At 36.9% G+C, this 23,029-nt stretch overlaps 1 protein-coding gene across 12 annotated transcripts in view; it reads right to left on the reverse strand.

The window, feature by feature from the left end:
* The window catches only part of LOC124408517 (bromodomain adjacent to zinc finger domain protein 2B-like), a 103,883-nt gene that overhangs the window by 40,045 nt on the left and 40,809 nt on the right, over positions 1-23,029 (reverse strand). For 11 of the 12 annotated variants that reach the window (XM_046885485.1, XM_046885488.1, XM_046885482.1 and 8 more), the window contains exons 2-3: positions 10,157-10,211; positions 5,787-5,949 (exon numbers count right to left, since the gene is read on the reverse strand). In XM_046885485.1, the coding sequence (XP_046741441.1) occupies positions 5,787-5,940 (154 nt within the window). In that variant the 5' untranslated portion in view covers positions 5,941-5,949; positions 10,157-10,211. Of the gene's footprint in view, positions 1-5,786; positions 5,950-10,156; positions 10,214-23,029 lie in introns of all 12 variants that reach the window. The other variant, XM_046885483.1, reaches the window with a different exon arrangement.

Below are 23,029 nucleotides of genomic sequence, written 5' to 3' on the forward strand. Positions count from 1 at the left end.
ACAAAGAATCAACGAGTATCAATCAATCAATCAATCAATCAATCAATCAATCAACTTGTTAAAGTATTATACAGTTATTTCCCCGCAACGACCTTTTGCCATTAAAACATTAAATATTAGTGAAAAGTAAGTGTGACGGAAGAAATAATAGTGTAAAAGATACCGTGTATATAAACTCGATGGAAATATGAAGTCGATAACAAGCTCAATCGTAATAAACCAAACGGTTCCCACAATCCTTGGTCTGAGCTCTCCAGCGCAAGAAATATCCATAAGTGATTATTCGACTACCTTATAGAGCAGCTGCTGCATCGATTACAGCAAACTGCTTTTTCCAAGTGTTTTCCCATAAATACCAACATCTCGACTCTGGATGATTAAATTGGAAAGAAAACGATCGGGGGGTAACTCTTCACTTCACGAGTGGGACAGGATTGAATGGAAAAACAGAGAAGGGGAACCTTAGCATTTGCATTTTTGTTTTCACCCGACACCTCGTTGAACGTAGAGTTTTACGCTTGAATGTCAGTTGATATAAATTGATACCTATGGAGGCTCGATGAATGATTTTACGGCGTATTCACGACGAAGATAATTAACGCCGTAACTCCCGTCAAACGTTAGCTCCGGATCGTCGACGAGTTATCGTTTCTTGCAGGTTACCTCGCGTAAGATCTAAAAGAACATCGAGCGCAATTTGCACTACATACACACCTTGAAGTTGGAAATTACTCCGGTCACGCTTGACGCTTCGTTACGTCATCGCTGAGACAGTCGAGACGCAAAATAACGAATCGCATATTACTGTTCCGTATTGACGAGGTAAGTTTCGTAATTGCAAGTCTAAGAGTCATATTTTTTAGGTCTTAAGCTTCTCTACCACAGCGATTATCAAGATGAATTAGAAAAACGAACGAGAAGCGGCATGTTTTAAAAAACAAGGCTAGAATTGTGCGATGAAAAAGAAGCCAACCAGTCGTCCATCTGTTACAGAATTAAACTCTTCCAAATGGCGGATATTTGTAGATAAATTTATTTTTTTCTCCAAAAAAAAGATAAATCCTGGCTGCGTGATTCCAACTTTTATACTTCAAAAATATCGCAAAGATATTTTTTGGGGCCCCTAAAAGTACCATGAAATATCTCTCAAAGACAAACGACTCAACTCAAAAAATGTTTCGTTTGACATACTTTGATCCTGGTCTGAAAATAAATATTCAATAATAACTAAAGTGTTGAATAAAAAAAAAATCTGATTCATCACCGGTAAGGAATTTATGCGTCGTATTTGTTTGACAGTGAATTCAGTTAACAGTCATACAGCTTGTGTAAGACTGACGTTCTGAAAGTGAGCGTGCAACAAAATACCATAAAAAAAAAATCATGAATTACGAATACTTTGACATTTTATTATACAATATTAACTTTAACCCCGTAAAGTATCCGGACATGCAAATGCCTGTATACTATGTACTGACACACTAATCTGTTAAGAAAGAGAAATGACCGAAGCCGGTACCGAACAAAGGAATTAATAAAACGTCTTTCAGACCAGAGATGAAAGCTGCCTCAAGCTATTCGCACACGACATATAAATTTCATTTTCTCGAGACAAAACAGGCTTCTAAAAAGCAGTTACATTCGCTGAAACAATATAACTACGGCAATAGTAGAGCAGAAAAAAAGTTTTTACGCTCGCACGTACCTTATACATACTCGTCTAACTGTCCGAATACTGTGTATACGTTTGAAACTTGAATCTGTTCAATTTATAGTAAACTGTAAATGCAACAGGAGTATGCCGGCAATAACGATGCGGAGCGTATTTGTGATTTTCAACTTTCCAGTCCGTAAATCAATACTAAGTTGTTATATATTTCAGATTCCCTTAGTCTCTGGCAAATTATCGGTCAAATACTTTGTACCATATATATATACGCAGGATACTCAGATATTTATGATCTCTGAACTTATAAATTTTTCAAAACAACAATTTGATGTGCATAAATTTCGAGAAGACCGTATACGAAAAATATCTTGATAGTAGGCTAAATGTGTCAGTTCCAGTTTATTTTAAATTACATAAAGTCTTCGGTTAGATGATTGAAATGCTATCATTGAAGGATCAACGATAACGAACGATCGGAAGAAAATTTCTTAAATTCAGATGTTGAAATTTTCCCGTTCTTCAAAAAAAAAAAAACTGTTCGCTCCATCTTGCAAAATAAATTTAAAAAAAAAGGGTTCGCATAACATAACTTGAAAAATTTTTGCTAACATCAGGTTTGAATTTAGCAAAATTTCATAAAATCTACTTGTGTTAGTAATAACAAAAATGGAAATAAACTAACAATGATGAATTCTTATATCTTTACTCCATACGGTCTTTCGATAAACTCTATAAAGGTGAGTGAGTGTTGATTCACAAGTCTAATATGAATCCTCTTCGAACTCGAAAGTGCTCAAACTCTCGAGTGTTTGAAGTTGACTATAATTTTTTTTCTGTCAGATTTATCTCAAGTTCAGCTATACGGTTAGATTTGTAAAAAAAATAAGTGTCCTATCAAGAAATTCGAGTTGACCTCTGCTTACAACTATAGAATCGCTAAGAAGGTTATTGGCATTCCGATACGACGTCGTCCCCTGGAAAACCCGTCAACTTGAACATCCAAAACAATATTCTGTGAAACCTGTCTCCTCACCCAAGCTATCAAATAATTCACCTGAAACCGGTATCCTCTGTACAAATATATCTCGCATTACGCTTTTAAAATAGGAACTATTTGTCGGACAGAATCCAGCGCAGGCAGCAAGAAATCGTGTCTGCATGGTAACTCGGATTTAATGTCGAAGCTCTCTCGTTCCTCGAGTGCCTCTCTCTAGTCAAGCCGACTTCCTGGCGGTCCGAAATTCTTCGGACTGGCATTCGGATGGCGAGGTTACAAAAGAGAGAATAAAAGAGACGGATAGACAGAGAGCGGGAACAGCGCGGTGGCTGTTCGCCGGAGGAACCCCGGGGATGGAATGGGATGGGATGGGATGGGATGGGATGAGCCGAGGAGAGGAGAGAGGAGAAGAGAGGTGAGGAGAGGGGAGAGGCAGGCTAGGTGAGGTGGCAATCAATAAATATACAGCGAGAACCGGCATAGCTGCTCCCCGTCCCCGTTATAACCGGAGCCCTGCTGCTCCTCCGTCCCTTCGCTCGTCCTGACGGCAGGAGCAGCGGCAAAACGAACGAACGGACATTCGTGGTGGAACGGGGATGAAGTGGAGCGACGACGTCGCCGGTCCTCCTTTAATACCGCGCAGCAGCATCCCGGGACCGTTTCATTTCGCCAGTCCCCGGAGCAACGTTCACAAATAAAAGGTAAAAGAAAGTTTAACCGGCAGATTATAAGCGTAGAGGTGAAGAGAAAGAGAGAGAAGAGAATAGAGAAAGAGACGGAAGCTGCATCGCCACAGAAATCGTTGCTCCTTCTCATTGATCAGACAATAATCATAAGGATGCGGATGATATTAAAACTTGTGAATAAGGACAAATTAGTACGAGATCATTGAATGAAGTGTAAGGAATTGTCGCCTGACAGCATACAATAACATTTTCTTATTCCAATATTATGTAAAAAAAAGAAAAAAAAAAGGAACATGCATACTTGATCCAATTTCTTTGCAGAATGTTTTTAATTAACAATCATAAGCAAGGTCTTATGATAAGGATATTGTAGTGTGGATAGTTTAATTCGTTCGAGAAGTTGAGATTTTTCTCTATTTTTGTGCACCGATAACGAATGGTATTTTTCTGTTGATTTTCACGTCTGGAAGTGCGAATGAAGTACGCATACTTTGCTTGAAATCTATTATTGTGATCAGGACTTAAAACATTATCCTGTTAGGAAAAAAATAATCTCTCTTGTTAAATTATCCCTCAACTTTGAAGCATTGTTAGTCTTCTGGTCAAGAAAATAAATTTCTCGAAGAATAATAAAAATTTTCTTTACTTTCGAAATTGAAGGAATATGAAATCAGTGTACGCATCACGTAGACCCAAGAATGATATTAACCGGTGCGGTCTCAAAAAATGATAATAAGATATCGTTTATGTTCGAACGACCAGAAGCCACCCAATTTATGAATATCAGGACTTTTCGTACCTTTTGTTCAAAACAGCGGTCTAAAGCCGACCTCCCAAGGGCTACGAAATTAGGTATGCTATTATTAATATTAGCATAAAGTGGGTTCAACAGTCAAACCATAGAGTACGACTATTTCCTTAAAATTTCGCAAACAAACTGGAATGAGGCACATTTTAGACTTCAACTAAAAAACCTTTACTTCGAGAGAACTTTAGTTTCGACCTTTTCCAGTAAGAACAAAAAAAAATATCCCTAATCTAAAACAGTCAAGCATGTATGCTACGTATTCGCCCATAAAAATGGTCCAGATGGAGAAAAGTGCAACGGCCAAATATGCATGAGACCAATTTTTACTGAATCGCGAGTTGCGATATCTGGCCGAAACAATCCGAGTTCACGTTATCTTTCCTTAACTTGGCTATCATTTTCTAGAGGCAACGGAAACCTATTTCTTGCAGAAATTCGTACTAGTCATACGTGAATAACAGGTTGGAGGAGTAAATTATCGTTGCAATTATCGATTCCAAGTATCCGAGTTCGGTTCTCATTGTTAGTCGCACGTTGACGGTAAATTGAGTGAACTTTTATACTCCAAATGTATCTTAAATGTAAATCGAATAATGGTCTCGAAATTTTCATTCCAGCGTAGAAGACCGTTGTACGACAGAATGTCAAATGGTGCCAAAACAAGAAAAGAAAAATTCGATTTCGTTTGTTTCATCTCTGGTGGATGATCTTCGAAAAAATAAAATTAGCATCTTTCAAATAAATACAATAGGATAGAAAATCCTCTCCAGGATTTCTATCCTTAATGATAATAATGTAAAAATTACCTGACATGACATCCTGTTTTTCAACATTTATAAATTACTGCCAAATGACATCTCGCTTGTCGCATGATTAAAATACCCACAAGAATTTTACTAATTCAATGTAACCACAAATTTTCATTTTTCTAGAGTAGAGTCAATACACGCTGGGGATAAAAACAGTTCTACAGGGTGGTATTTTTTAATCGCGACAAGTGAATATTTGGAAAACTAGAATCGATACAAGAAAAAGTTTGATACAAAACCTTTCGCAAAACCTGAAGGATTTCAAGAGGGAAAGATAATGCAGAATTGTGACATTTCCAGATAGATAACACGTATTTCGAATATGGCCAACTGATAGCGGGTTTGAAGATAAATTATTCAAGCACAAAGGAAAAAAAAATGTTTAGGAAATGCAATACTCAGCGATTTTTTGCTGAGACAAGATTCGCAGTTTTTTCAAGCTATGGGGATTGATGCTTCATTTCGACGGAAAGTGGTTGAGTGTTACAATTTTTTCAAAAATTTTGAAAAATTGAATACTTTCATTTACATTTTCGAATTCGTATTCAATCCAGTTATCCACCGGTCATAAGAAAAATATGCGTTGTCTGTCTAAAAATCACGGATTAGTCGAAAAATTAGGAGAGTGATGCAATCCAGAAATAGAAACGTATCAGCGTTATCTTTCCCCTTCAAAACCCTTCAAGTTTTGTATGAAACTTTTCCTCTAACCTCTTCCAATATCCGAGATATTCGCGCCTTGGGCGATTAAAAAAGATCACCACGTACATCACCTAAGGGCTTGATGAAAATGGCGATGAGAATGACAGGCACTTACCATTGAAGAGAGCTGCCGGGTCCAGCAGAGGGTTCGCTTGATCTGCCTGTATTTTTTCGGCAGCTGAACCTGATGTAACCGAAGCCGCAGACGCGGAGGTCGAGGTCCCTCCTGGCGCGTTGTCCGCGCTCCCTCCGGAGTTCTCTTTCTCCATGCCAGTCCTCTGGAAGAGAAAGGATGGGAACAATTATTACTTGGATTGATCTAAACAACGCCGGACATTGGGACATAAAAGTTTCAACGATTCTGTTCATTAATCATTTAAGTTCGATGAGCTCTTCAGCTTCCAAACGTGCTAAGAGGATTCGCTTTAGTTGTTTGGTAATGATATAATATATATGTAAATTAGGGGAAGATCCTTGAAATATTTTTATAGAAGTTTCGAATATACTTTTAAAATACACTTGTATCTGCTATATTTTCAGGATAATATATTTTTTCATAGTAGGGACTTAATTACTAACGCAGCTCAGTCACTGCTGAACGAAAACTTACTTGTGATCTATGAGAGATGCCTACAATATAGCAACCGTATCGTATTAGTTGGCATCAAAACGTACAACTAAATATTTATGACGTATTAGAACGAAAAGTGAACCACTTTGATTGTTTGCAGCCCCTCCGCAAACCTATTTCGTTTGAATGATAAATAAAGTCACAATCCGCATCAGTGCTGAGATATTGTAATTCTCGATTTCATTATATTCATGACAGACTACCATAAGGTCATTGGATATTACTATTTATTAACAATTGTATAAAAGACTAATTCGCTGGCTAGCGTCAGTGTTAAATTGGATTGAAGAATCCACCCCACATCGTGGGAGACTGTTCCATCCGTGTTTTCCGGGAGTTTTGACCTGGTGTGTCGCTGTAATCGCGTAATATAATGCACCCGACCTGCTTCCTTAACGAGTTGGTAGAAGTACATAACCAATCGAATAAAAAATTTCATGTACGGTGAGACTTTGTTCCATCCACCAAACTTTTATGATACGAATTCTTAAAAACATACTCAACAATAGTTTACAGTAACATCCGACTGACTGCATATTTTCTTGGCAAAGCAGCATAGCTCTCAATTACTTGTTCACCTATAGTCTATTAATCTTTTTAAATAAATCCCCTGAGTGAGTATTAAGAATGATTTAGAGAATGGCAGGTATATTTAGAATTACTTAATTACTTTACCTAGTCTGTCCAATTTGTCGCGCAGGTTTACATTTGCATTCGTAATATTTTGTAGTTGTAAACTCATTGCTGTGTTGATGTAAAACATTATATTACCTATACGGAGATCGTAAAACGAAAGTTATTGGTAATAACTATTATCACGAGTCGTCACTTAATGTATATGCAACATCTGTATCCAACTAAAAATTCAATGATTATTTCAGTAGCAAAGTGATTCAACACAACGCTAACATCGAATTCAAAGCTCTTTTCTGATCTATCAATATTACAGAAACGTTCAAGTGAAATTCAGAAATACTTCATACAGACAGACGCGTTTCTATTTCATCCGGTATTTCAACCCTCTATGAACATGTGAAATATTCTGATGATATAGATACAACGGATACACTAGATATGGGAATAATAGAACCATTCAAATAGAATGCAAAGTTCAATTGTAATTGTTCAAGTGTAAAGATCAAACAATAGATCAGACTTACGGACATGTGCAGATTTATTAGACATGCACGCTTCGAACAAGCTGTCTGGATGATCGGTAAGTGCATAAAGCACATACGCACGCGTCGTCCCGTTTCGACTCCTCTTTCTCAAACAACATTAAAAATTCATACTCGCGAGTGTTGCTTATGCCCCGTATAACGAACATCACTGTAAAATTACGTACCTCGATAAGCCCAACCCGTTGCAAAACGGCGTGAATTAATCAGATTTTCAGCTAACTAAATCTTGAGAATAGCAAAGTGGCGTGGAGGCATGTATGATGTGGACAGGAATGTTTCCAAAGCGGCAGAAAACTTCGTCCGTAAGTAAATTCTCCGTTATGATGTTGCGACGGCGAGTGTAGAGACATGTGCAGCCTATATATAGATGGGAAACATATATCTCAACGAGTATCCAACGACGTTGGGTTGGAGGGGTCAGGTTGAATCGAGCTCGGCTGGGTTGGCTTGGTTTTGCTGTCGGCTGCGTATTGATTGCTGCTATTCTCTCTCTCTCTCTCTCTCTCTCTCTCTCTCTCTCTCTCTCTCTCTCTCTCTCTCTGTCCTCTCGTCTCATCTCTCTGTGCCGTCCACCGTGATTCCATCGTTCGCGCGAACTGCGAGTAAACTACGAGTGTACGATTCCTTGGCATCGCGTTATAGCCGAGACCCGGGACAGCCAGTGAGCCGCCATTTTTACCAGAGTCTTAATATACGGGGGATGCGAACCGAGTGTGGGTAGCGATTAAACGCCTGCGGTGCAAGGCAGCTGATGACGGTAGTTATTATCTTATGGTATCGAAGTTTCTCTTTCATGCCCTTTCGCATCGACGTTCATCGAGTCACTACCGACGTTCCCAAAAAAAGTAAAAAAGTTTGTAACCACACAGCCACCGGGTTGTAAATACATGTATCGGTGACTGGGGGCGACATTAAACGAGAATGAATACACCAGTCAGTATATTCCTACGTCAACATCCCTTCGAACCCCATGAAGTTTTGCAATTCTTAGTTCTCCGAACGTTTTAGTATAAGCATAAGACTTTACTCTATTGGTTACGATATTACGACGTACGTACAATATTTTATTTGCCTAGTTACGCCAATAGGGTGTCGTCATAGAGTCGAAGTTTGAAGTGTGATCGATTTCAAGCCAATGAACCGATGTTCGAAAGACATTTTTCGGGGGAACCTGTTGTAGGCACAATGGTGTGTGATGTTTAGCTACATTAAATTGTCAGGTGTACGAAAAGCATACAAAGCGAATGAATATTTGAGCTCAGGTATTGTTCCAAACATCAATTCATCCTCTTGGGACAGGACAGGAATAATTCATTCATCCATCATGAGAGTCGGTAATTAATCGAACAATTAAGTTCACGTTCATAACGAAGACCCCACAAGAAAAGAGCACAATGTGTCCACTTGGCGAGCACTTTAGCTATTCGTAATCGTTGAAGGGTGCTTGAAATAATTGAAGATACCATCAGCATAGGTGCATGGTGAGCTAGGACAAATCTGGGTCCCTTTTTTCCGATGTGTCGTTACGTTGTTAAAAAAATTATTCACGATCCTGTAATTTGATACAGTAGTAAACAATGAATGGGAGTTATTTGAAAAATCGAAGTGCATTTGAAAATTTCGTTCCCGTTTAAAAAAATTTACAGTTTTCCGCTATTCTCTGCAACTCAAATCGAATTTAGCGAAAGTATTATTTTGAATTTTTGAAGGTTGTTGAATACTAATCAGTATGGTACTAAGCACCGTGGTAGCACCGGTTGAAATAAGGGGAATGCAAGACAGACGAACACCGTTGAGGGGTGTATTTCCAAATGTACGGAATCTTGAGGGAATTAAATGGAAATACACGGTGCAAGGGGTGTTTCACCGGCGCAGAAATTGATACGACGATTACGTATTTCGTGATTACTTACATTTTCTAGAACGATTACGAGAATCTGCTACTTGACAAAATGAATTTTATTTTGATTAAACTTTGCGGTTAATGTAAATTCGATAACAAAGGAATCAAATCGAATGTAACGACGGTATAAAAATTGTATTTAGCAAAGTAATCAAATGCTCATTTGTAATTGCGATTCAAGGAACAAAGCATCCTGAGACAGGGGAACCACTAATCGATATGGAACCAGATCATTTGTCATGGCATGTAGTAGGGCCTCATGGAAAACGGACAAAAACATTTCACATTGATGGAGTATATCGTATGATCATATTTAGGCTAAGAATTCGTAAAATAAACTGCTCGACATGTCCAATTATGGTGTTTAAGGCATGCGCAACCATTTGACTGAAATCCATTCAACGAAGTAAATAAAAGTAATAAATCATGAGAATTTTCGAAAGATCTTATTGTCGAAACATTTCGAATGAGAATGGCGTCAAGTTTTCAAATGCAAAGAACTCGCCAAGTTTTGCTTTACTTGAAACTAAAATTAAGTAAGAAAAAAAAAAAAAAAAAAACATCCGAAAATTAAGTGATCCATCTCATTCATGGATTGTTTCATGAAATATGTTCAAAACGATAAGTTAATACTTGTCAGTCGGATAGATTTCTTCGCTGAATTTAATATCTAAGTGTCTATGTTCGGAAATTAACGTCAAATCTCAAATATCACATATTATAACATATCCAAGAGACATGATATACCTACAACAATAAATTATACTTACAATTAGTTATGCTGCCTCAGCTCATACTTGCTGGCGTCAGTAAGCCCCATCACACCTGAAACAGACGTAAAAGGGAACATGAGAGTGACATCTAGATTACACAAAATTAATTAATATAGTTACGTCACGCCATCGTCGTCAGCTGCGACAACTGTTGGCGCGCGTATGCGTTTCGTTATTTGCAATAAACTTCAAAGTAACGCTAAAGATTCAATTCGCAAAGGATTTTAGGCTTTGGACAAGCACCTCGTCCGAAAAGAAGATATATTTGCTGCATTTACCGGCAGAGCACATAACTTGTTGTAGTTTAATTATATGTTTCGGTTTGCGGGATCGAAATGATTATACGATACGTTTTCAGCATCTGGTATAATGTGACAACCAATCAACATCATCGACTGAATGACAGAGCTGACGCGTTTGGCACAATGTCAGCACTGATCGTGAGATACGACGGTTTAGGCTGACGATGACCGTTAAAATAACCTGAGAATTCACGGTTTATTTTAAATCCCGAATATCGCACCTCAAAATAAGTTTGGTTTTCAAATTTTATACCTCCTGAGAGTTTCAGTAAAAAAATTATTCTCGTTTGCAAATTGAAAATCTAGTATATCGATATACAGATCCTACGAATGGTGTGAAACCGTGTTAAAGATTTTTAATTCTCTAATTCAAGCAAAACAAAGCTTTCGAAGATCGGTCAACGTCTTTGGGATTCACATATGTTTCAAATTAGTCCCATTTTTTTTTTGGTCTAACCTGCGGATTGAAACCTGCTGATTCGTGATTCTCGACTATTACGACTGTCTGAGGTTCTTCGACGAAATTTGCCACATTGTACGGCTAAAAAACAATCTTCGATAACCTTATTTTCGATTGGATCACATATAATTATAAGAAGACTTCGAGTAAAAATTAACATTGACTTGGATGCCTAATTGGAATTCAAAATGTTATAACAGTTTATAAATTACTGTAATAATTAACGCTGAAACTCCTTTCAGTTACACAAGTTCCTCAACAATTCCATGTTAATTAACCAGCATGACAACGTCGTTTGACTGAATGAATAAATAAATGAATGAATGAATGTATGAAATGGAATTCCATGATCAACGAAAGCTAAAAATACATTTAAATCGAATGCTAATAATAATTTCAAGACAATATAAAAGAAGTTACAATTAATAACCCGATTGCAACATCGTTTACCGAAGCACGTCTGATACTTTGACTTACATGTAATAAGAATGATTGATCAACTTTTCAAATAACTCTGTACTTCACCGTGTGATCCAACATAGATCAAAAACACGTCGATTAAAACACAACAACGGTATTGCATTTCAGGTTTTTCAAGATTTGTTAATACGTATTTCAACGACGCGGGATAAAAAAAAAAAAAAAAAAAAAAAATGGACAACGATAAGAGAAACTTACGGAAGAGTTTCATCGGCTTTCCGCACTTCCGTATAATAACATAAATCGTCGAAACAGAAGCAACAGAAAAGAAAGAAAGCGGAGAGAAAGAAAAACAGAGAGAGAGAGAGAGGGAGAGGGAGAGGGAGAGAGAGAGAGAGAGAGAGACCCAGTCTTTGCCGGAAGAGACATTGACCCAGACACCTACATACAATACCTAGGCGCACAGGGCATACGTACATAATAATACATATATACATGAAGGTCATGTAATATATATGCAAAGCATGGTGTGTTGTGATACGCGCACACAATCCTCGGCGCTATACGACTCCTCCATAAAATAACAAGCTATATATTAGCTCGAGCCGCGCTGCGCTGCGTTGCGCTGCGCTGCGTTGCGCTGCGCTGCGCCGGCGCACCATCGACCATATAACGTATGAAGTAGGATGTGCGCGCAGCACGTTTGCCGCCCGCAACGACATACGAAGAGAGAGGGAGAGAGACGAGAGACGTCGAGGTGGGGGAGGGGAGACATTTATGAATGAAAATATGAGGCGTATCGGTGACTCACTCGCATCATTATTTATGTACGTCTCGGTTTATTTACGATTCCGTTTATCGCCACTATACGCCACGAAATCGCATTTTGTAATATATGTATATATAATACATATACCCGGGTATATGTATTTACAATTTGTTTTATAAAACTATTCGAATTCAATGGAAGTTTCGTCGATTTTTACGTCGCTTCGATTTTTAACAATTTTTAATTTTTACTACATCGTCGTAATCAACTAAATGCAATAAAGTCGACAAAAGTTGGCATTAGTTGTACTAAGGAAAATAATAATTTTTTACATCCGCGGTAACGAGAGATTCACTGCGTTTTCAGGAAAACTTTTAACGTAGATGAAATTTTTCAATATTTTTTTTTTATCACAGTTTTCATATTTTGTGAAAATAAATTATATTTTTTATCGTGAAAATTGTCAATTGCGAATTATTTACAATCGTACAATTTGTTCCCAACGCTGATTCGAGAAGTACGAATTTTTTTTTTTTTTTTTTTTTTTACTATACAACGTAGTTGTGTAAATGCTTCAACGTCACGCACGATTCTGGAAATTTGTTAAGTATGTAGGTACATAAAAAGTTTCTAAGCATAACCACCAGAGACATTAATAAAACTGGTAAAATCAGTTTCATTTTTTTTCCTTTATCCTTTAACGATTTATCTTGTACCAATTAGCAAGCAATTAACAGTACTTACGTTCAAGTAGAATAGAAAAAAAAACAAACTACAAAGCAATTGAATAAATTTAAAAATTCAAAGCGTCTCGGGAATAGAGAAAAAAACCTTCCGACCTACCGCAACAACCTTACGACATCGTGGGACGAGCGGCTTTTCGCGTTATAATACACTCCATCGTTTATATAAATAATTCATAAATTCAACACAAATCAATCCAATTATGAAATAATTATGGTTATAAAAATACGTATAATATATAATACATATAATACACGCGCAAAGACGGCAAAGTAATAATAATAACAATAATAACGAAATTTCTGTCTATGCAAACGTGCAGGATCTCTCACAACTTAACGATCACTGTGTACATGCGATTTATTGGCGCAATTATTTCATGTACGTGAGCATAAGATCGCGTGAGTGCATCGTGTTCACGTTTCAATAGTCTGTCTCAATTCATCGCTCTTTTCTTTAAGTACTAATAATTTCGATAAACTTGGATATTCTTCTTTTTCTTCTTCTTTTTTTTTTGTTCAATAAACAATCCCGTCATACGGATAACCACGTGGCAACGCAAATTGTATTGTACTACGTCAAAAATTGAGAATCAGACAAGCATGATCCCAAGTTCAAGAAGCGCGATTTTGGAATACCAGATACTTACCAGAATATTGGTAAAAGGAGTATCGTTACACGAAAGGTTCAAGTATTGTTGAAATTACAATCAACTGTGATACGAGTAAGTATTTAGTGTGATTATAGTTATGAATAATGTATTTTATGGTTATTGTTATTACAAGATTGAATCTGTTTGTTCAGTTTACTGCGCTTAAATAAATAACTGAATAAATAAATAGAACCTTAACATCAATTTATTGTTAGACCAGCATCTACTCATATAGCAACAGGTACAAGTGACCGTTATCACAGGAAATAGTAACAGGCTATAAGACTCGTTTTCAATTTGTACCCTGAAGAACGATATTTTTCGATTAGTTTAAAAAATGAAAACAGTCAAGGACCACAATTAGAAATTTCTCTCACTGTACAGACTACTTGACGAAGGTAGAGAAAATGGGGGTAAAGTAGAGCCACTTGAGTCAATTTTCAATCTAAATAGAATAAAAACATAATTACTAAGTAAAACAAAAGTGTATCAACACACTTGCTGTACTAAATTCATTTGACACCGATTTGTTGTAGCAATAAAAATTCAACAGTCTACCCGACCCGAAAGTAAAAAAGGACGCTGGATAAAATCTCGAATCTACAAAATCATGGGATCACCGATCCTTATCCTCATCCAGTAAACGCCCGTTCCCCTGATATAAGTAACTGACCTTATCGATAATCGTTTCGTGAAAACGCCTGTACACCACATGTATGATGTGAAGAAATGAAAAATGAATAAATATAACCAAAAAAATTATTGATTATGATTAAAAATCACCAAACTTGTATTCACCTTTGAATACCACATATATAGTGACGACTAGTGAATTACTAATAAAATGGTTAAGAACAATCACGACACTGCACAGTTTCTTTGATCCACTAGGTTCATATATATATATAATACACACACACACACACACGCGTACACAACACACCGATAGGAAGAAGACGTTTAATCGTGACGATAACAATTGCCGCTCATCTCCGTCAACTTCTTTTCCCTCCTCTCAAATGGCCGAGATGGTTTTTTTCCTCGCAAGGACAGGGATCAGTGTAAGCAAACCGTCAAGTATGGCCGCCGTCTCGTCCGATCTCGTCGAGTCGACGACGTCTACGCCATGAAAACTACAAGTTACTGCGCGGCCCTTGCCTCTCGAATCCCGGGGTTCCCGCCTCGCTTCCTTTCCCTTTATTTCTCCCCTGCCCCTCTACTTAAGGGGGAAACAAGTATGGTGCCCACTGCACCCGCTGCACCGTAGCCGAGCTCGCTGCCGTCAATTTAGATCGTCCCGACGACGACACCCAGGTATGCAGCATGAGACAAGAAACGAAACGAAACGAAACGAACCGAGTGTCCGCGGTCCGTATCCTCTGAAATTTTTACCGCCTCCCAAAGCCAAAGAATATTCCTGGCTGACGTTATTTTCGTTCGAATTAAGGTCGGAGGATTTTAATTGGCCACGGTAAGCAGTCTCTCGATTCTCGATACATACTTCTTCTCATCTCATCTCTCAAATTAGTACGGAGGTCGAACTTTGTTTAAATTAAAACGCTATCATCAATCGGTGACGAGAATTCTATCGAATGTTCCACATTTTTTTACACACCTGTTTAATGCGTGGTAAGAGTAAATATTTATTTATAAATAAATAAGTAAATGAATATGAATTGGATGAATGGAAGTAATAACGGGACATGCAAACTTCAGTGACTGTACGACGGAAATTCATAATAAGTTAAAGTATTAAAGTAAATATTTTATTATAAAAACTAAAACATTTAAGTAATGTTACATAATAATGACATACGTGACACATTGTTCCAAAACATTCGCAGATAAAAGTTTGGAGGAAAAATCTTCGTAAGCATAATAGGTGAAGTTAAAGCTGCAGTAACTGTGACAACCACTTGATTAATTAAGTATGAATTCCAACGAGCTTGTAAATATAATTAGTGTTCATCGTCTGTTGTCTCTCCCCCTTCTTCTCGCGTTTATACTAGTTTCTTTTATTTGTTACATTCTTTATACTCCAGCGGCAGGTTGCATGCGATTTCAGTTAACGATGAAAGATAAAACAATGAATGGCTGACGGTATAGCATCGTAATGCCAGCTACAGGCTACAATAAAATGAATAACAACAAGCATCGTCATTGGCTTGGTCCATTCATTCATTCGCTCACTCACTCACTCACTCACTCACTCATTCATTCATTCATTCGTCTGTTCATTCATTCTGTCATTAAAGATAGTTCGTTCAGGTTCATTTATGCAGTGAAAGAGAAAGAGAGAAGAGAAAAAAGGAAATGGTATTCGAAATGTCGTTGTTGGCGTAGTAAGGAAACGATAGGTTAGGTTAGCTAGCAATCGATTACTTGATTATTCAATTTTCTAATCAGATGCAAATCGCACCCGACAGCTGAGCAAATTGAATACAAGGCGAGTGTATATTCCCGACACGCCGTGGCTCTACACGCGTACGCATTTCTTACTCGTTCATTCATTCATTCATTCATTCATTCATTCGCTTGCTCACTTACATTATGCCACGGTTTATTTTACATCAACCTATATGCTGCATTACACTACGTAATATCCCTAAAACTATGGTAACCATAGCGATCAGTGAAATAAACTTCATTCTAACAATAAACATCAAACTGTTTCAGATGAAGGAAGTATTTATTATATATACACATATATATTTTATTGCCGAATCAAGGTCTGAACGTTAATTTTTTTCAAGCTGAACATCCTCCCGAAGTACAAGGTTTTCGACTCAAGCCCAAAACGTGTTTCGTTCGTTCCATGTAACTCTTATCCGCATTTAAAAGCCCTATAAAAACATATTCATTCTCTCATTCCATTTCTTCTCAAAATTTTGCAAAATAATCTATCAAATACGGTTTGATGGTTGGACTGACTTGACTTGACCATAAACAAAAACATATTTCTTTCAAGAAACCTCGGAAGGTCGACTTCAGTCAGTAATTTTGGATAAAAGCTGCAATTAGTTCTGACTTTGATAATTATATCTCGTTTCCAGTTGCTCAAAATAAAAAAAAAAAAAAAAAAAACTACCGTCATTTCTAATGATAATTCAATTGTATAAAAGATTATATCCATACAAGATCACATTCAGGATTGTTTCGGGAAATTGAAATAAGTAGATATATTTGCTTACACGTTTATTCGATTCATACGGACCCCCCCCCTTCCTCCCCCTCCCCCCAGTCATGAGTATAGAATCCTATACTATGAGAGAAAATTTTTTTTTTTTGGACGACAAAAGCTCATATCCAGAGCTTGTTTCAGCGAAAAAAAAAAAAAAAAAAAAAAATATATATATATATACATATACGTATATTTATATTTATTTATCGTCTCAATCTGAAACAGGTCACTGCTACAAAACGAGGTAAGTCAAAAGAATCAAGGATAGATTTCCTTCTCTATTATCATAGCTAACGCCATTTGTTTTCGTTTTTATGTCACTCGATCCAACAAACTTTACCTCGATAAAGCAAACCTGCGTATTGGCTCAATTCCCGATTCATACACCTATACGTTTGCAATTTCGCAATTGAAAAACTGACTTTCCGATTCGTATAAACTTCGCCCATTGCACGGAGTTTTGTGCACGTATCAATCTGATTCAACGGATGCAATTTCAGACTCATTCGTTGCGTCGCTTGTAAATCTATTGTCTGCCCTCTCTGTAAATTATTTGTAATAATTTAACGCTAACGGGCTGACGGAGGAACGTAATGTCACGTAACGCGACGCAACCCGACGCAACGCAACGCGGCAGCCTAGGATCTATTTATTGCTTGATAAGTCCAAGAGCAGCCAACGGCTACCCACCGCATCGTGTCCCGTGGCAACGAGAGCTGATCACGTGACACGACTGCGGCCGTTGCGAACGAGGAGTGAGGAGAGGAGAGGAGAGGAGAGAGGAGAGGAGAGAGAAGAGGAGAGAGAAGAGAGTCCTCGTCAACCGTATATAGCAGGCCCGGCTAAGAAGAATCAATACGGAAGACGTGAAACTGAATAAGTATTGGGAACAGCGAGCCAGATAACCGATGGATGGACGACGCGAAGCGATGAGTTTTTCCTTCATCGGCTGCAGGACTGCGGGGTAATTAATTGCGTGCAGAGAAATTGTTTACGGCGCGATGCTGCCGCCGCGAATGTATGGAACAAGCCGGTTGATCGTGCGAAAAATGGAAGTGGCAGGAATTCGCGATAATTTTTTTAACAGTTGGTTATCAAATTCTCATGAAAAGAAGTTCAACGAGTGACGTATTGCGTGAAATTATCGAGAAATCGGAATCGAAATAAGCAAAATCGTTAGAAATCATTGGGTATCACTTGAGATCCAAATAAAAACGTTGATGAAATCGCGCGGCAGGTGTTGAAAATCGTTAAAAGTATTCCGGTAAACGGCAAATGATCTCGCAAATGATTTATATATATATATAATATATATACATTAACGTTCCATCGGTTTCTATCTTGTCATGCGTTCTCATCTATTTCTAATGATTTCCGAGCATTTTATCGAATCCGAAGATCACTAGAAACCAATGGAAATCACCTTTTGCACTGGAATTTAATATAAATCACATGACGAAGTAAAAATCAAGAGAATTGACACGAGATAGATTTTGATTTGAGCAATATAAGAAAGGTTCGGAAAGTCGGAGATGTGATCACCACCAAATTGCAGTCAAGCTAATAATAAATTCTGTCGAGATGTTCTGAGCTTAATCAGTAAAAAGACAAACGAAAAAAAAAAACTAGAAGGAAAAATAAAATGTAACGAAAATGAACGTCATAGAAAGAAAAGTAACTAAAAGTGAATTTATTTACTCACTTATCGTCCTAATATTCCAAAAACTTTTTTAAACAATTAAGCTGTCGAAAGTTAAGAAGAAAAACACTCAAGAGATGACGACGATAAACTTTTGAACTGCAAGTATATCCAAAGCATACGTTTAAATTGTTCAGCGAACAAGTTCATCTTAGTTCAAGTTCGTGGTTAAGTTAGATTTTCCAATTAGATGTGTAATACTATAAGGGATACTGGTAAGGTAACTTGGTCACTTCACACGACGCGCATGTTGTATACATATACATATACGAGGGGTATCGAATTCTGACTCTCGAATTCAAAGTATGTATTTACTCGTTAGCACACTGGCACATCAAAGATGTAATCGAACATACAGTCTACACAACTGTTCAAACACGAAAAATGGTACCGTGTGAAAAAGAATACAGACAGAAAGAATCAACAGCTAGATATCACCGGAGAGAGAGGCAAACAAATCGAGTTTAATTGAAAGAACACCCGCTTCATGCTGTATCAGCAATTTTTAAGTCCGAGAAATTCGATTAAAAAGTCAGGATCGTTAATAGTTTCAACAATTACATTCTAGTTTTTCATTTTATCGCATCCATACACCTAAGTATGAAAAAATTGCTTCGAAACAAAAGATGTTTGCCTAAGTTCAATTGGTTACCAAAGCTAGTATCTTTAATGAACTTTTCCACTCGATAGTCGATGTAACACTTTTTCTCCATGAAATAATTCTTTCATATAAATATAGAATAATATATCTTCTTACGGTCATCGACAATTAAACTTCAGTCATTTGTGTTATAGGGATTGATAAAAAATAAAATAAAAAAACAACCATACTAATTTCATCTTATGCACTCAAACTTCACAACAGTATTGTTATGTAAATTTCTTTTACTATACAAGCCCTTCGTATTGATTCTGGAATTTCTGGATGCTTCGAGAAATGAAATAAAATAATTGTATCATCATCTAAGTATCATATCTTACGTCACGGATGCAGATTTATATTATATATCATATACATATATATACATATATAAATATAGTCGCATTGATTACGCGTAATGACTTGCTTCGACATCCTACCCTTGTACCCTCTACGTGAATCGTAAGATGCGTGTATCTCGCTCAGATATTATATGTATTGTAGGTGGGTATGTATGTATATATGTATATATATGTATATACAGCATCAAGTTTATTGATTCCGTAATGTTACTTTATCTCTTCCTAACCGATATCTTAATACATTAAGGCATTGTTATCACCGTTGCCATTATTGTTACTGTTACGATCGAGCCATTCGACGATCATCGCTGCATGACCTGATAAACAACTGTACTCTTGAACCGCGGGTCGAGATATCTTTGTCACGTTAAATTGCGAACAGACGTTTACATGATATGTTGCATTTGTTGCGTGCATCATCCCGAGCCAGGATGACACTCAAAGCATTTCAGGCCCACGCGGCGATATTTTAAGAATGTATGCAATGACGTACAGTCAGCACGAAAATCTTTCCAAGGAAAAGCATCACTAAACGCCAGAAATTTGAAAACTGTAACTAAAATTCCTCGAGTTAGAAAAATGATTAGGAAAATTGGTGTAGTATGGAGGTAGAAAATTTAACACACTAAATCTCGACTGTAAACATGATGTTGCCGACAACGTTAGTGAAATCACATTTATTGACTACTTTTTTTTATCATGTTTCTCCAACATAGTATCACTCGTTCGCATAGTTCATAAATAGGTGATCTAGTAGAGGCAACTATGATATTAGTGACTGGATTCAATTGATGGATGTTATGTATCGCACAAAGTGCTCGCAATTAAATTCATCAATTTTTCCAAGCTTTTAATAACAACATTTCAACTTATTAACCTAACCTCTAAATGTTGTGAGAAACTAGAAAATATTTTTTTTCATGGCAAATAACCCGAAAAGAAAAAATCACGAACAAAGTAACTTTTTCAAGTTTTTACACAAACTGTAACATCTCCACTGACACTCGACTACATATCTAATCATTCCAGCTGTATGTTAATATGAAGTTTCCAGAAAAAGTTCTAAGATTTAAAACTTTGCTTATGCGAAACACGTTAATATATATATATATATATTACAGGAATTAAGAAAGTGCAGTAAGAATTTCATCAATTTACTTAAAATATTGCTCGCACGCGTTGTCGATAGTTTTTTAGCGTCGAGGAGGTTTTGTAAAGACTATAAATATAAAATGTAGAACAAGCGTCGTGGTTACCGAGAGAAAAAAAGATCACTGCGTCGTTGAGTCGCCGAGTTATATTATGCATATGGCCGTGTTAGTACATACATATGGCTGTTCCCCTGCACGAGAAAGACGAGGTCGAGAGACAGGAGAGCTTCCGTCACACACATCGACCAAACAAGGGTTGCATAGTTAAAACGAAACGAATGAAAAGGTGCTCTAGGTGCATATTATAAATGCGGAGAAAGAGAAAGAGGGAGGGAGAGAGAAAAAAACGTCGCTGCAACGGAAGAAAAATTGTACGGAAATCTATTCGATCGTTTGAAATCCGATACCAAAATTAAACGAAGAGGAAAACATTCCATACACGGTATGTTATACGTGCAATGAAAGCGTGAGAACAATTGATCAGACTGAATTGGAGTGCAGCAAAAAATTGAGCCCTTTGTACGAGAAAAATTTTATACACCATATTCTTATAAATGTTTTTGTAGTTTGTTGCAAAAGGTATCGGTTAAATTTTCTATTTTTTATGATAAGTTGTAAATGTCACTACAATAATTTCAAGTGATCTACTGTGCTTTCACCAGTAAGAAACTGAGTTATTGAATGATGATAGTAATAATGTTATCACTATTATACGTGGGGACTACTTTTATAGGTACTTAGGAAGAAAAGCGTGGATGTGAGATTTTGATACTTATTTCTGTTGTCGGTTGGATGATTGAAAAATTGATATTACGAAATCGAGAAAGATTATACGGGAGACTGTTCGTTTGTTCGCATCAATGATTCAACTCTATTAGCGTGGGAATGCTCTAGAAATTCTGAAACATAACTTGACTGTAGATATTCAGATACTCCTTTCGATTTCTTACTTCTTTATATACGTGAAACCAGTTTTCACATAAGATTGAGAATTCTGACTGAGTTAAAATTTCTGAAGCATCTAACGAATATTCAACATTAATACAATTATCGTTATAATTGAAAATTAACAAATGCTTCATGTTTATTGGTGGCCTGATACTTCTCTACCAAAAGTATCAAAAAGAATCCGACAATTAATTTTATTTTATCCAAATAATTCGACATAAAATTCAGAAAAAATCCGCCATAGAACAGTAACATAAACGGGTGATAAAAAAAAATACGGGATGAAAATTGAAGTCACAGCATCGAACTGTTTCTCTCATTGATGCGCGTCCGACGACGATAATATTCACGGAAGTGAGATATAGTAAAAAAAAAAAAAAAAATTGATTTGTAGGATCTTTCCTTGTCAACTGGGTTATAATTTCTCTTCAACTTGCGGCGAGTATTTCTTGTAACCGGGCACATTATTCTACATAATTTATCCACTACACATTATAAATATAAACGAAAGTAAAAACAATCTAAACAAACTTTTTACGAGTCTTTCAGTCATTTTGGTCAACGTTATATAAACAAAGAACAAGAAATGGGTCAAATCGAAAATGGTCCACTCGGCAAGAAATGCTTTCATTGTTCGATTCCATAAACTCAAAGAACAGAAGAAACAGAACGACTAAAATGAGGTTTAAGAAAATGGGGAGGTTTTATGATTTTAAGTTCAAATATAAGCTAATTCTAAACTTAAGATAGGATATAAGACAAGATATTAAAATAAGATTACCTGAAAACAGCGAGCCAAAAAGAGTAATTAAAAGAAAAACTTCCAAAATCCTTATAAGAAAGTGAAGAAAAATGTGACCAAATAGAAAGAAAGGTTAAAAACTTTGATTCAGTTCTGATAAAGTTAGTTAGGTTAGGTTAGGTTAGGTTAGGTTAGGTACAGTCTGTCACGTGTTTATATTCCATCGACCCTACGCCTGGGATCTTAAAATTCTGGCTCCACATGACGTCATTTTTACAACTATTTATAAAAGCTATAAAACATCCATTCATTTTCACGTTCACCGAATCTAATTCGATGAATGAATAATATTCAAATGTTAAATATTTGGTTACAAAGATAATTATGCTGTACTTTTAACACCATAATCGAAATTTTTGTCGTGACGTTATGTGGGCATCACGTGACTTGGCTACTGCGCAACTCCGTTCATCAAGCACAGCTTGTTTCCTTACACCATAGAACGAATCTGGCGTCTCTATGTAAAGGTTCTCTTCCTTAAGGGAGAGATCGAGAGCAAGAAAGGAGACTTGCCCACGCCGAGCCTATACCTGCGGTAAAGGTGATACGAGTCTGACACACACATCTCTCCGTTATACCTACATACGTTTACGATGTACGATTCGTTCGTATGCTATACGTAGCACGTGCGTAGACTGTGCAGGATGGTCAGAATATAAACCTGACGTACCAGCCGAGATCCAGGTCGAATAAATCGCTCTTTTCTTTAACGACCGATGGTTTGACCGAAACTTAGTCGT

The sequence above is a fragment of the Diprion similis genome, chromosome 8, assembly GCF_021155765.1.
Source record: "Diprion similis isolate iyDipSimi1 chromosome 8, iyDipSimi1.1, whole genome shotgun sequence".
NCBI classification, from domain to species: domain Eukaryota; kingdom Metazoa; phylum Arthropoda; class Insecta; order Hymenoptera; family Diprionidae; genus Diprion; species Diprion similis.